The sequence below is a fragment of the Rhincodon typus genome, chromosome 1, assembly GCF_021869965.1.
Source record: "Rhincodon typus isolate 14 chromosome 1, sRhiTyp1.1, whole genome shotgun sequence".
In the NCBI taxonomy this organism is placed as follows: Eukaryota; Metazoa; Chordata; class Chondrichthyes; order Orectolobiformes; family Rhincodontidae; genus Rhincodon; species Rhincodon typus.
In genome coordinates this window covers 18,833,835-18,847,538 of record NC_063332.1, presented here as the reverse complement: position 1 = coordinate 18,847,538, position 13,704 = coordinate 18,833,835, and the positions used below count along the sequence as shown (strand labels likewise).

The window sequence follows — 13,704 nt, the reverse complement described above, 5'->3', positions numbered from 1 at the left end:
TTTACACTACCATCTAGATCACTTACAATGGGTGGAAACTCCCCAACTTTAACATTTTCAGATCTCTGGACTATTTCCATGTCTTGACCCAACTCACTTCTGCAGTACACCTGCTGGTACTATGTGACAGAGGCCACACTTCAAATTAGCAGGCCACTCCGCGCTTCTGGTCTAATGGCTGGTGGGTTTTTAGTGAATGAGAGAAATCAGACAACCTGCAGCACTGAAATAGACTCCGCCTCACCAGATGAAGTCAGCGCTGCTGAGGTAGTTCGGTGAGTGTGAGGGTACCTCAAAATGGAGGCAAGTCTTGGCAGCCTGCTGAAAATTTTAAGACAGAGAAGGCCCACAATTGTGAGGGCCATTGGTGTGGCAATGACTGTGCACTTTCCATTAGGCAGAGTGACGTGATTGGGAGACTGGGGAGACTCTGCTGGCAACTTTTGACACTTGTTGCACTCTGCAAATCTCTATTTCTCTTTAAAGGGTCACGATTTGTATGGGGTTCCTGTTTTCAGTAAAGTACAATTGGCCAACACAGTGGGAATTCAGTATGACTTCAACATAAACTACATTAGGGCAGGTTAAGTGGTAAGGAGCTGTAGACAGTTCCTTCTCATAATATCCCACAGGATACAACAATGAAAATTCCAGAAGAATTTTTATTTTAAATAGTTATGTAGCGATTTCCAAAGCAACATCTGGCTATTTCTTAAAACATGGAAGAATTAAATTCTATAATCTTCCAAGAATTCTATACCTTCTATATTAACCATCCTATGGAGTGCAGTGGGAACAGATGCTTTCTTTTTGATCAATTTTATGTTGAAGAAGAGGAGGGATATCAGCAGACTGGGGACCAGGAAGTTTATCCATGTTAGGCATTTAAGGTACAGCTATTAAATCTACCCAATCTGCCTTAATTCTTATTAGAGATATCTCTCCTTTTTTAATCTGAGTGTCTCTCATTTCAACTGTCCCAGTCTAGTCAGGCTCCTGCTGTCTCTAGTGAAAACGCTTGTGATGTGACTTGGGTCCAATTTCAAATCATACATGAATCTTCCATGTTTCCAAGGGAAATTAGGGAAGAGCAATAAATCCCAAGAATGAATTTAAAAAAATAAAGCACTCGTTGTTATCGGCGGGGGAGGTTTTAGTCCCTGACACCGAGCTAGATTTGTGTGGCTGAGCACAGGTGGAACGAGAGTGAGGACATCAATAAATAAATGAACTGGGATGCTTCTCCTGCCCCATGCTCACATGTTGGACACTGTTGCCGGGATATTTCTCATGGATGCGTTTGAGCAGCTCCCTAAGTTCAGCAGAAGCTTGCAGGATACCCTATTTATATTGTCTACCTGGGGTTTCGTTGCTCTTCTGTAGATGTTACTGCAGCTGAATGCAGAGGGTCCCCGAAGGGAGGTAAGTGGGTGATTGGGTTAGACTCTTGAAGAATGTGGGGGAGCCATCAGAGGGCAAGCGCCAGGAAATTCCTGGCCCCGTACTTGAAAAACAATCTTTGTCACTCTCGCTAAAGTTGGCAATGTAAACACAACAACAATCCATGACAAACACAGTTACAGAACGTATATCTTAGTCCTTCCTGACTCCCACCTTAAATATCTGTCTCTTTCAGTCCGAAACAGTCAGTGACTTCGTATATTTGATAAGCGGTGTTCTCTTTGAATTCCTGGCATACTCCAATGGAGATGGACTCCACTGGGACATTGTCTACCTTACTGGCAGCTGACGTGCAGGGCCTGTGCTGTCCCATTCGGATTTTGTTGGAGAGGTTGTTCATTTTCTCACGGAGTTGGAAGGGCGATTTGGACAAGGACGGGAAGAATTTCCAGCCATGAAGACTGAGTGTCCGACTGGCACCACTGTCTCCGCTGATGTCCTCGCTGGTGCTGCTCCCTCGGTGCCTTTGGCTCAGCGCGAAGGAACTGCTCACTGACAATGTCCTGCAACTCCCAATGGACCTGCTCAGCACATCAGCCTCGGAGCTGCGCTCCGAACTGTAGGTAGAGGACCTCCAGTAACGGTGTGCGTACACCCGCCAGGGTGGTCGTCGCCTCCTCCGGCACTGGCACTTGAGCAGCCTGATGAAGGCCCGTTTGAACTCTTTGCTCGAGCATGGGTAGATAATGGGATTGATGCAGCTGTTGAAATAACCCAGCCAGAAGATCACCTTAAAAACCACATCAGAGGGCTTGATAGATGGAAAGAAAGCACCTGAAACACAGTTTAAAAAAAAACCTGATGAACTACTCTCTCTTCATTGCATTTACAGAACAGAAATTGGCTATTTGGCCCCATCTGGTCAAACCCAGCACTAGGCTACGCCTCAGCCTCCTCCCATTCAACTTCACCCACTGAAGCACAGAAGGTTGAGAGGTGACCTTACAGAGGTTTACAAAATGATGAGGTGTATAGATAAGGTGAATGACATGTGTCTTTTCCTTTAGATGTGGGGATTTCAAGACTAGGTGGCATATTTTTAAGGTGAGAGGAGAAAGATTTAAAAAAAATATGAGGGGCGACTGTTTTACACAGAGAGTGGTTCGCGTGTGGAATGAGCTTTCAGAGGAAGTGGTGGATATGGGCACAGTTACAACTTTTAGAAGACATTCGGATAAGTACTTGAATTAAAAATGTTTGCAGGGACATGGGTCAAGCACAGGCAGATGGGATTAGTTTAGTTTGGGATTACGGTCGGCATGTACTAGTTGGAATGAAGGGTCTGTTTTTGCACTGTAGGACTCAGTGGCTTTATCTAATTTGATTTTTCCATGAAGTCAAAACACCTTCCCTACGTCTATACAGGTGCATTTACAAGTTCTACCAGAAGCTGCTTGTAAAGGATAAGTAATAAGCTCTTTTGAATGATTGAGTTTCAAATCTGATTTCAATTTCTAAGATGTTATTTATCCAATTATTCAGATGCGACATTAATTTAATTCACATTCCATTTCAATAGAAAAAGAAAAGAAAAAAATTTGCCTTTACGCAGTGCTTTCAGCCTCAATTCAAAACATTTCTCATTTGGTTAATTACCTCCTTCTCAATGCATATGACTGCAAATAAAGTGTGTGCCTAAGGCTATTTAAGAGAGACAAACTCAGTGTCAGAAAGTTGTACTCAAGGAGGAAGCTGGAATTAAATAACAACTCAATCAGGCAAGAATTTGAAATGCCCAGTGGGAGCTAGTGGTTAGGGAGGGAGTTTGTGGGTGACAGTGTGCATCTAACAGTGACACAGTGGCTCAGCAATTAGCACTGCTGCCTGACAGTACCAGGGATCTGGGTTTGGATCCACCCTCAGGTGACTGTCTGTGTTGAGCTTGAGGGAGTGCAGTGAAGGTTTACCAGGCTGATTCCGGGAATGGCAGGACTGAGGTCTGAGGAGAGATTGACTAGATTGGGATTGTTTTGTGCTTGGAGTTCAGACGAATGAGGGGGGATCTCGTAGAAACTTATAAAATCATGACAGGATAGATGCAGGGAGGATGTTCCCAATGGTGGGTGTGGCAAGAACCGGGGTCACAGTATGAGGATTCGGGGTAGACCATTTAGGACAGAGATGAGGAGACATTTCTTCACCTAAAGAGTGGTGAACCTGTGGAATTCATTACCACAGGAAGTAGTTGATGCCAAGACATTGAATGTATTTAACAGGCAGCTAAATATAGCACTTGGAGCGAATGGGATCAAAGGTAATGGGGAGAAAGCAGGATTAGCCATGATTGTGATGAACAGCAGAGCAGGCTCGAAGTGCTGAATAGCCTCCTCCTGCTCCTATCTTCCATGTTGCTGTGTGGTTTGCTCTGGGTGCCCTGGTTTCCACCCGCAGTGCAAAGACGTGCAGGCTAAGGTGGATTGGCCATGCTAAATTGGCCACAGTGTGCAGGTTAGGTGGATTAGCCACAGGAAATGCAGGGATACAGGGATGGGCTGGGTCTGGGTGGAATGCTCTTCAGAGTGTCACTGTGGGCTCAATGTGCTAAATGGCCTGCTGCCATACTGTAGGGATTCTATGTGACATCCAATCAGTTTTATTCCTTGAGTCACATTCGCATCCAGCCAACAGCTGTCCATCGGAATTCTGATTGTTGCAGCTGCCCATGACTAATGTTGACATAAAGTGGCTCTCCAGGGTTTTTTTTAGCTTACATAAGGCAACTGAAAGGGAATTTTCAGCTTATTTAGCAGACTTTCACAGTCAGACTTGTGGTCTCCAAACAGTTATCAGATAAGATAATGAAAGGTCCTGTGAGAATCATAATAGGGTCCCAGTGAGAAAAGACAGCGGAATTTAACTAGATTTATGTAAAAAGACAGATCTAAACACAAATATTTTTGATATGGAGCATTCTTGAAAAACCTAGATAAGAGATACCTGGGCACTAACCACAACCCCAAGTTTACTATTTAGTAAAATGTAGAAGGAAGAGTCTGATCCCACAGTATTCTGAACTTTTCAGGTAACTGTAAATTAAAATGCAACCTACAAACAAACATTAAGAGATGTAACTGAATTTCTTTGATCAGATAGCTGTAGGCAGTAAAGAAAATTTCTGCTCTGTAAACCAGAACAGTACCAACAAATGGTGTAAACAGATAATCTCTAAGAGAGTGCCAAGACACAGCATGGTAGGTGGTATAAGGGGGTTGTAAAACATGGCCAGTGTGACTTCAAGAAAATAAACAATTGCAGCTTTACAGCTCAGCAAACAGCCTTGTGGATCTGTCGATAATTTAAGCAGATCCTTGCATCCAAAGATCAAGGGGAGAATGACAGAGACCAATTATAAGGTAATGGTGGGACTGAGGTTGTGTCCTGTTGTACCTTGAGGATTCAAATAATTTTCTTTTACTGACTTGATAAAGCTGTGAAAGTGACTGAATTGCATCCTTATCAATGGAATTTGAATAGATGCTATTAAGGAAAGAAAAATAGTGTGAAAATTATTTAAATAGAGACAGTAAGGTTCATCCAGGAATCAAACTTCTGTTTAAAACCAATTTACAGAATGCGAATAGCAGAAGTCGTACCCTTCAGCTCCGAGAGAGAGAGAGCTGTTCCTCAACTTGTCAGCTTTGTCAAAGAATTATAAAGAGGTATGACTATATAACTTTATATAGAACTTACAGATTTTAGAACAACTGGTAGAGAGATAAAGATAAAAACCAAAAGAACTACGGATGCTGTAAATCAGGAACAAAAACAAAGTTGCTGGAAAAGCTCAGCAGGTCTGGCAGCATCTGTGAAGGAGAAAACAGAGTTAACGTTTCGGGTCCGGTGACCCTTCCTCAGAACTGGCGATAAAGATGTCTGGTAAACATCATGAAATCATGGGAAGACCTAACGCTGTCCAGAGAGTGGTCTATCATTGATAGTGTGATAACAGGATTGGATGTGTAGATTAGGGCTAACAATGACATTAATGTTGCATGTAATTATTGTGACGTGGAATGTATAAAATGCTGCACTTGACTGGGGGAGGCAGAATGACTGGTGGAATCTGTTTCCAAGGATGTCTCCTAAGATGCCTTAGTAAACAGCTCTGAATAAAGGTTGACGTGTACTGCTAAACACAGGACTCAAGACTCCTCTTTGATATCTCTCACGGCCAATAGGATCAGAGATGTACCTAAATAAAAATTGAAAGAACTGCGGATGCTGCAGGAACAAAAACAGAAATTGCTGGCAAAGCTCAGCAGGTCTGGTCGCATCTGTGAAGAAAAAAATCAGAGTTAATGTTTCACATCTGGTGACCCTTCCTCAGAACTGATGGTAGCTGGGAAAACATCAGCTTACATGCAGAAAATAGGGAGGGGGATGGGGTAGGGAGTAAACGATTGGATAAAGGATAGAGCCCGAAGACAGCGAAGTGCGGTTGGATAGACAAAGGAGTTGATAATGACCAGGCTGGGAGGGTGAATAGTTGTTAATGAGAACTGTTAGTGACTAACAACAGGTAGTGTGTAATGGTAGGCCATGTGATGTGTGGGGTAGAGGGCTGGGACATGGGACAGTTTAGGCTCTAAAATTATTGAACTCGATATTGAATCCGGAGGGCTGCAGGGTCCCCAAATGGAAAATGAGGTGTTGTTCCTCCAGTTTGTGCTGAGTTTCGCAGGAACACTGCAGCAAGCCTGAGGCAGAGATGTTGGCCAGGGAAGAGTCCTATTCCAGCCCCACCCACTTTCTTCGATATATTGAGGATATCGTTGGTGCTGTTTTCCTGTCACATTCAGAATTGGAAAAGTTCATCAATTTCACTTCCAATTTCCATCCTGCCTCACTTTCATCTGGTCTATCTCTGACTCCTCCATTCCCTTCCTCGACATCTCTGTATCCATTTTGGGGGACAGACTGGCCACTAATATCACTGTAAACCCACTGACTCCCACAGTTACCTGGACTATACATCCTCACACCCTGCTTCCTGTAAAGACTCCATCCCATTCTCTCAGTTCCCCTGTCTCTGTTGCATATGTTCAGATGAGGCCAATTTCATCAGGGGAGCCTCCAAAATGTCCACCTTCTTCCTCAACCAAGGATTCCCCAGCTCCGTTGTCGACAGGGCCCTCAACCATGTCTGACCCATCTCCCGCACTTCTGCCCTCACCCCCTCTCTTCCCTCCCGCCACAGCAATAGGGTTCCCCTTGTCCTTAGCTACCATCCCACCAGCATCCACATCCAGAAGATCATCAGATGCCATTTCCGCCACCTCCAGCAAGATGCCACCACTAGATACATATTCTCCTCCCCTCCCTTGTCTGCCTTCTGGAGGGAGGTTCCCTTCAGTACACTCTGGTCCACTCTTCCTTCACTCCCCACAGCCCCACAGCACCTTCCCCTGTAACTGGTGATGATGTAACACCTGCCCATTTACCTCCTCCCTCCCCAGTATCCAAGGGCCCAAACATACCTTCCAGGTGAAGCAACACTTTACCTGCACTTCCCAGAATCTAGTCTACTGCGTTTGCTGCTCATAACATGGTCTCCTCTACACTGGGGAAACGAAGCGTAGACTGGGTGACCGCTTTGCAGAACATCTACATTCTACTTGCAAAAAAGACCCTGAGCTTCCAGTTGCCTGTCACTTTAACACACCACCCTGTTCCCTGGCCAACATCTCTGCCTCTGGCTTGCAACAACACCTTATTTTCCACTTGGGGACCCTGCAACCCTCCAGACCCAATGTCAAGCTCAATAATTTTACCGCCTAAGCTCTCCCATGTCCCAGGCCCCTACCCCACACACCAGGCCTTGTCATCACATACAACAACAAAAACAAATTTGCTGGAAAAGCTCAGCAAGGTCTGGCAGCATCTGTGAAGGATAAAATCAGAGTTAATGTTTAGGGTCCGGTCCGGGTTCTGAGGAAGGGTCACCGGACCCGAAACGTTAACTCTGATTTTTTTCCTTCACAGATGCTGGCAGATCCGATAAGCTTTTTCAGCAACTTCTGTTTCTGTTTCAGAGATATACCTGCCTATTTACTGACATGGACAGATCTGGCAGCTCAGACACTTGCCTGCTGCCACTCAAGTAAATTGCAGATGGGAAAGGTTTGGTGGTGTGCACGGGAGAGATGATTCATTCTACATAGGGAAGCAAAGTCCCAATCCTTCTTTGTGGAGCTCAAAGGTGCACTTCTGTTCTGACTGTATTGTTCAACTGTTCAGTATGTGATTATTGAGAGTCTGGTAACTGATCTACGCTGACTGTACTTGATTCACTTAGCATGGGTGTGGAGTCACAGCAAGTAAACAGTGGTCACAGAAGCTACAGGAAGCAGAGCTGAAATCACTTTTGTGACTGCAGAGATCTGTTAAAACTCTCATTAATAAATCTGTTGCAGACTTGAAAACTAGTGTCATCTCTACATTTCTTTGATGCATGTACAATATATATCACTGACTCCAGAAAGATCCCTTTCAGTTAAGGTCTGCAATTGGCTTGTGGCAGGCCCCACTGATTGGAGAGAGCACTGTGCTAACTCACACTAATGGGCTTTGGAAACGGCTTTAACGGCTAGTCTGAGCACTGACTCGCACCATTACCATACCAATCAGCCCAGCTGCTCTATGTTAAACAGGCTGTGAAGAAATATCAGAACGGAAACAAAAAACTGTGTTTTAACCCTTGTTTAGTCCTGTCGATTGAATGAGAAGGTAGGTTACGTTTCCTTTATCAAAGGAAAAATGAAATGAATGGATACTCCCTGTTTATGAAAGCTACCAATGGTTATTCTGATGGTAAGACTGGTTAATTATTGTCTTCCATTATCCAATGTTCATGAGACTTGTTTTTAGATCACACCTTGTAATGTGGAAACCACTGAAAATGCATCATACAATGAACTATTTTTAGACCTCTGTGACAATTGTGATGTAAGTAGTGACTATACAGCTAACTATAGTCTGAGTTCCAGTACTGAATGATGATATTGAGACATGATAATACCTCCTAACATTTAAGCTTGGCACCACCTAAACCCAACCTCTTCATTATCTTGTCTCCCTTTCTAATCTTTGCAGGTTTATCCAGCATTGGCTTTGGCCTTCCATCACAAAGTTTCTCAATTGAAGATTAAATTCACATTCTTTCAGCAGATGAATAAGCCTCACTGTTAGTATTGCAGGAGGGATGGTTCCTTTATGCTGCAGTAAATTATTGGTATAAGTGCACTCGCTTTGGTGACCTAATACGATGCAATTCCTGCTATGGGAATACATCCATCCCATACAATATGAACCTCAGTGTGTTCCATGTGTGTGAAATCTAATTAAGTTAGTAGGAGTCAATGGTAGACTTGCACATGTCTGTGACATACTCTGAATATAACACAAGGGAATGCCAGAAACTGAGAGGTATCAAAGGCCCTGGTTCATGAGCCACTTAAATCTATAGAAGTGGAGTCACTCCCTCCAACTCACTGAACACAAGCAACTGGAGGAAAAACTGATATGAATATAATGATACATTCAGATGTAGAGATCCATGGCTTCCACTCGATCTCCCATCTATGTCCAGATGTTTCTATTTGAATGTCGTCACCCTCGGACCTGGTTGTATAGCAGACAATTTAACAAATATACTGCCATGGTACAGAGTTTCACCTGGACGGTACATATCAGGGATGGCAGGAATGTGGAGCCATGGTCTTATTGAAAGGCAGAGCAGGCTTGAGGAACCAAGTGGCCATTTGGGGCACACAGATTGGCAGCACGGTGGCACAGTGGTTAGCGCTGCTGCCTCACAGCACCAGGGACCTGGGTTCAATTCCAGCCTCGGGTGACTGTCTGTGTGGAGTTTGCCCATTCTCCCTGTGTCTGTGTGGGTTTCCTCTGGGTGCTCCGGTTTCCTCCCACAGTCCAAAGATGTGCAGGTTAGGTGGACTGGCCATGCTAAATTGCCTGTAGTGTTTCAGGGAGGTGTAGATTAGGTGGGTTATAGGGGGATGGGTCTGGGTGGGATGCTCTGAGGTTTGGTGTAGACTTATTGGGCTGAAGGGCCTGTTTCCACACTGTAGGGATTCTATGATGTGAAAAGATCCTTCATGATATTCAAATCAACAGACATTTACAACACTCAAGGAAACCATTTGGTCCATCATGTATGCTAATCAACAAAGACTTTGACTACACTAACAGCATTTTCTAGCTCTTGACCCATAGTCTGGGGGGCTATGGCAATGCACTGGAATATCTAATTAGTGCTCACATGTTTCTTACTCAACCATTTTTTTCAGGCAGTGGCTTCTAGACTGCCACCAACCGCAATGAAACTTCTCAACTCTCCTCTCAGTCTTAGCCTATGGATTTGAGCTTGAAGATGTTGGTATATACTTCCAGAATGTGCCCCATGTACTGCCTGTGTGCAAAGTGGAGGTGATGGCCTACTGGTATTATTGCTGGACTGTTAATCCAGAGACCCAGGGTTCGAATCCCACCATGGCAGACGGTGGAACTTGAATTCAATAAAATATCTGGAATTAAGAATCTTAGGGTGAAGCTGAAATGGACAATGAGCCCAAAACCTGCCTTTGGGCAGAGCATTCCTGAATGAAGGTGAACACAGTCTAGGCTGATGCATCAAGACAAGACTGAGGAAATGCTGCAGTTCTGAGGGAGGACTGCATTTTCAGACATTTTATTTTCAAGTTAAGCTCAAATCCTCTTGTTCAGTTGAACATTGGTACTATTCAATGATCCAACAGTAGAGTCGAAGAGTGACCATTTGGTCATTCTAATCATTGGTTGTTTGTGAGATCTTGCTGTACACAATTTAGACCCCATTGTTGCCTAAAGATAAAAAGTAACTAAAACAATCAACGGGTTGTAACTTACTTCAGGAAGTCCTGCTGTGAAGAGAGAGATGCAAGTGGAAAATTATTTCTTTGACGTTATAAATTTTCATTGGTATTTTGAATTTTGCTTAGAACAATTCATCATAGTTTAGGTCAACAGTCAATGATTCCCATGGTCCATGAATTCGATACCTGACCTATGCTCATAATGATGAGCTGTACTCAATAGAAACATGGACTGAAGAATTGCTTTGATCTCTCCCAGCAGGCAAACTTGTTAGTATTGTGTTTTAATTTTGGATGAATTTGTTAATGTTTTAAAGGAAATGGGTTTTGCCGCTATGAACAGAAAAATCATCCTCAAAAATGGACATCTATGATTATAAGTAAAAGTTAGCTTCTTGGTTTGATTTGGCTGAAGGACTTTCTTCACTCTGTATTATCAGAGTTAAAAGCTGAACTCGCAGTGATGTTGCATCACTTTTGACCAGCGAGACAACTGAAAGGCTTCGCAGCCAGTTGAATATTTTTAAAATGTGCTCACAGTTGCAATGTAGACAGAGGGCAGATAGGCCTTGGCAGGGACTCCTGCTGCTGGTACATTTGCAGCACATCTGTTTGCTGTTTCAGTAAATAGAAGTTACATCCTCAGTGAAAGGCTTCAAATAATGACTGCTAAAGAACTGTCAACAGATAAAGGATAGCTAAACACATAGACATTATGTGGAAATTTAATGTAATAACATTGGGAGGAGTTGATGCCCTCCTGGTTTGGGGTGGTAGTGGCTGCGATTTTGTAGAATGTGGAGTACAAATCCTGCTGCCCTTGCACTTCCCTCCAATAAGGTGCAGCATTGAAGTCTAGTATTCAACTCGTGACAAGTGAGGGAATCGATTCAGGGAGACCCAACAGTCAACCCCATTGGACTGGCCAATGATCTTCTGGGTGTGTCTCTCAGCCATGGACACCCTATGCCCGATCAAGGGACTCAACATCACCTGCTCCACCATTCAATGTGATCATGACTGAGCATTGAGCACAATATCCCAATCCTGCCCTTCCCCCATATCACTTGATCTCTTTAGTCAAATCTATATATGGAGCTATATCTTCCTACTTCTTGAAAACACTTTGTTTTGACCCCAACCATTTTCTGTGGCAGTGAATTCCACAGACTCACCATTCTCTGGGTGAATAAATTGCTCCTCTCAGTCCTAAATGGTTTATCCCTTATCCTTAAACTATGACCTATGGTTCTGGACTCCCCCACCATTGAGATCATCCTTCCTGAATCTAACCTGTCTAGTTCTGTTAGAACTTTATAGGTTTCTATGAGGTTGCCCCCTCATTCTTCTAAACTCCAGTGAATACAATCCTAACTGACTGAATCTCTCAACCGCCTTGCAAGGAAGCTAATCCCTTTTCCTTGTATCTGACCACCCTCCACCCCATGGCTGACCACATCCCTTTGTGCAACCCCTAACCCATCCATAATCACTCCATCTGTGAATCATCCAGTGATCATCATGGTAAGCCCCATTGCAGTACCGACATTAGCCACTGTTCCTGGTGTCAGAGTTCATACGAGATAGCTGCTAGCCTCTGCCGACATCTCTAAAGGGTTGGGATTACTGCCTACCTGCCGGGTTAATCTGATGGGAGGCCGACACTGTCTAGACTGGCAGAATAGTGTCATGCCTCCCTCACAAGCTACCAAGCTTTGTTTAAATTTGACTCTGATTAGTCAAGGCATTTCCCCGAGAAATAAACGAGAGAATGTCTGTCACCTATTCAGTTGATTTGAGCTGAAATTAACTAAGTATGAAGGTAACTGTCAGTCATCTAGTACATTTTCCATGGCAACACCTCTCCTAATCAGAGTTCACTTGCCATCCAATCATCACTCTCTCCTTATACAATGTTAATATTGTTTTCCCTTTACCTTTGGTACTTCTTAATTATCTTGATGAATGCAAGACGAAAAGCTTTTATAACAATGTGTCTTTTTCCACGAATACTCAAGTTTATTGAACATAATGATGAGAAGCTTTAACCTCGCATCTGCTGAATGGAGTGGCTTACTGTAGCAATCTGTAACTTCTGTTATCTGAATCATGATTTTTAAATGGCTTTGTTATTTATCTTTCAGAGTGCTATCTAATGTTAGTGGGCATTAATTCTTGGGAGGTTTCTGATCAGTGACATGGTCAACAAATAAAAAGATTAACCACTTTTCATTTAAAATAATTTTCACTGCAAGTTAACAACGTTTGTCCCCTTCAGTTCTAATGCAACTTGATTGTGGAGGCCACATTGAATTTAAAATGTATTTAATGTATTAACACTGTAAATGTTGTATCTTCTTTAAATTTTTTGTATTCTTGGTCGTGGATGGAAATGAAATAGAACTGTTTTAAAAACCAAAGATTGTTGAAGGATGGGTGCACTTTTTATTAGTGTGTAACCTGACAATCACTGGTTTCACAACTGGAGAGCCAGAACTGCTGATGCTGGAGTCAGAGTCGATGGAGTCAGACCAGCTGGAGGAACACAGCTGGTCAGGCAGCATCAGAGGAGCAAGAAAGTCAATGTTTCGGGTTTACGCCGTTCGTCAGGAGTGGGGAGGGGGTAGGGAGCTTGGAAATAAATAGAGGGAGGGGAATGGAGCTGGGGGAAGGTACACGGGATGGTGATAGGTGGATGCAGGTAGGGGGTAGTGGAGAATTGGTCACTGGGAAGGATGGGAGGAAAGGTGGGAAAGAAGATGGACAGGTTGTGTTAAGTTAAGGACGTACAGACGAGAGGGAGGGTTGGACATGGGATGAGGCTAGGGATGGCAAGATGGCTCATCTCATGTCCAACCCTCTCTCTCGTCCCCACCTCCTTGACCTGACACAACTAGTCCATCTTCTCTCCCACCTATCCACCCCTCCCTCCTACCTTCCCCAGCCCCACCCCTCCTCTCTACTTACTTCTGAGCTCCCTTCCCCCTCCCCATTTCTGAAGAAAGGGTCCCGACCCGAAACGTGACTTTCCTGCTCCTCTGATGCTGCCTGGCCTGCTGTGTTCGTCCAGCTCCACACTGTATTGTCACTAGTTACACAAACTGCTTGTTCAAACAGGACTGGCAGCTTAGTTTGCAGTCAAGCTGGAACCAAGTGTTGTGAATGATTGGAGCTTTGACTGGAAATAAGTAGCTGATTGGTCTGTGGATTAGTGACCAGTTATTGATGACAGAACACATGAAGCCATAAGATGACAGATGAAGGTACTGACAAACCAAACAACTAACCTTCAGATATGTCAGATAGAAGGCAGCAGTGATGCAGTAACACAGTAACAAAAGATTGCACACCAGACAGAAAGATGTGCAGGATC

At 43.8% G+C, this 13,704-nt stretch overlaps 1 protein-coding gene across 1 annotated transcript in view; it reads right to left on the bottom strand.

The window, feature by feature from the left end:
• Nucleotides 1–1,434: 1,434 nt before the first annotated feature.
• adra1d (adrenoceptor alpha 1D) overlaps nucleotides 1,435–13,704 on the bottom strand; it is a 61,247-nt gene continuing 48,977 nt past the window's right edge. Inside the window, exon 2 of the mRNA XM_020532722.2 lies at nucleotides 1,435–2,235. Within this exon, the coding sequence (XP_020388311.1) occupies nucleotides 1,616–2,235 (620 nt within the window). The 3' untranslated portion in view covers nucleotides 1,435–1,615. The remainder of the gene's footprint in view (nucleotides 2,236–13,704) is intronic.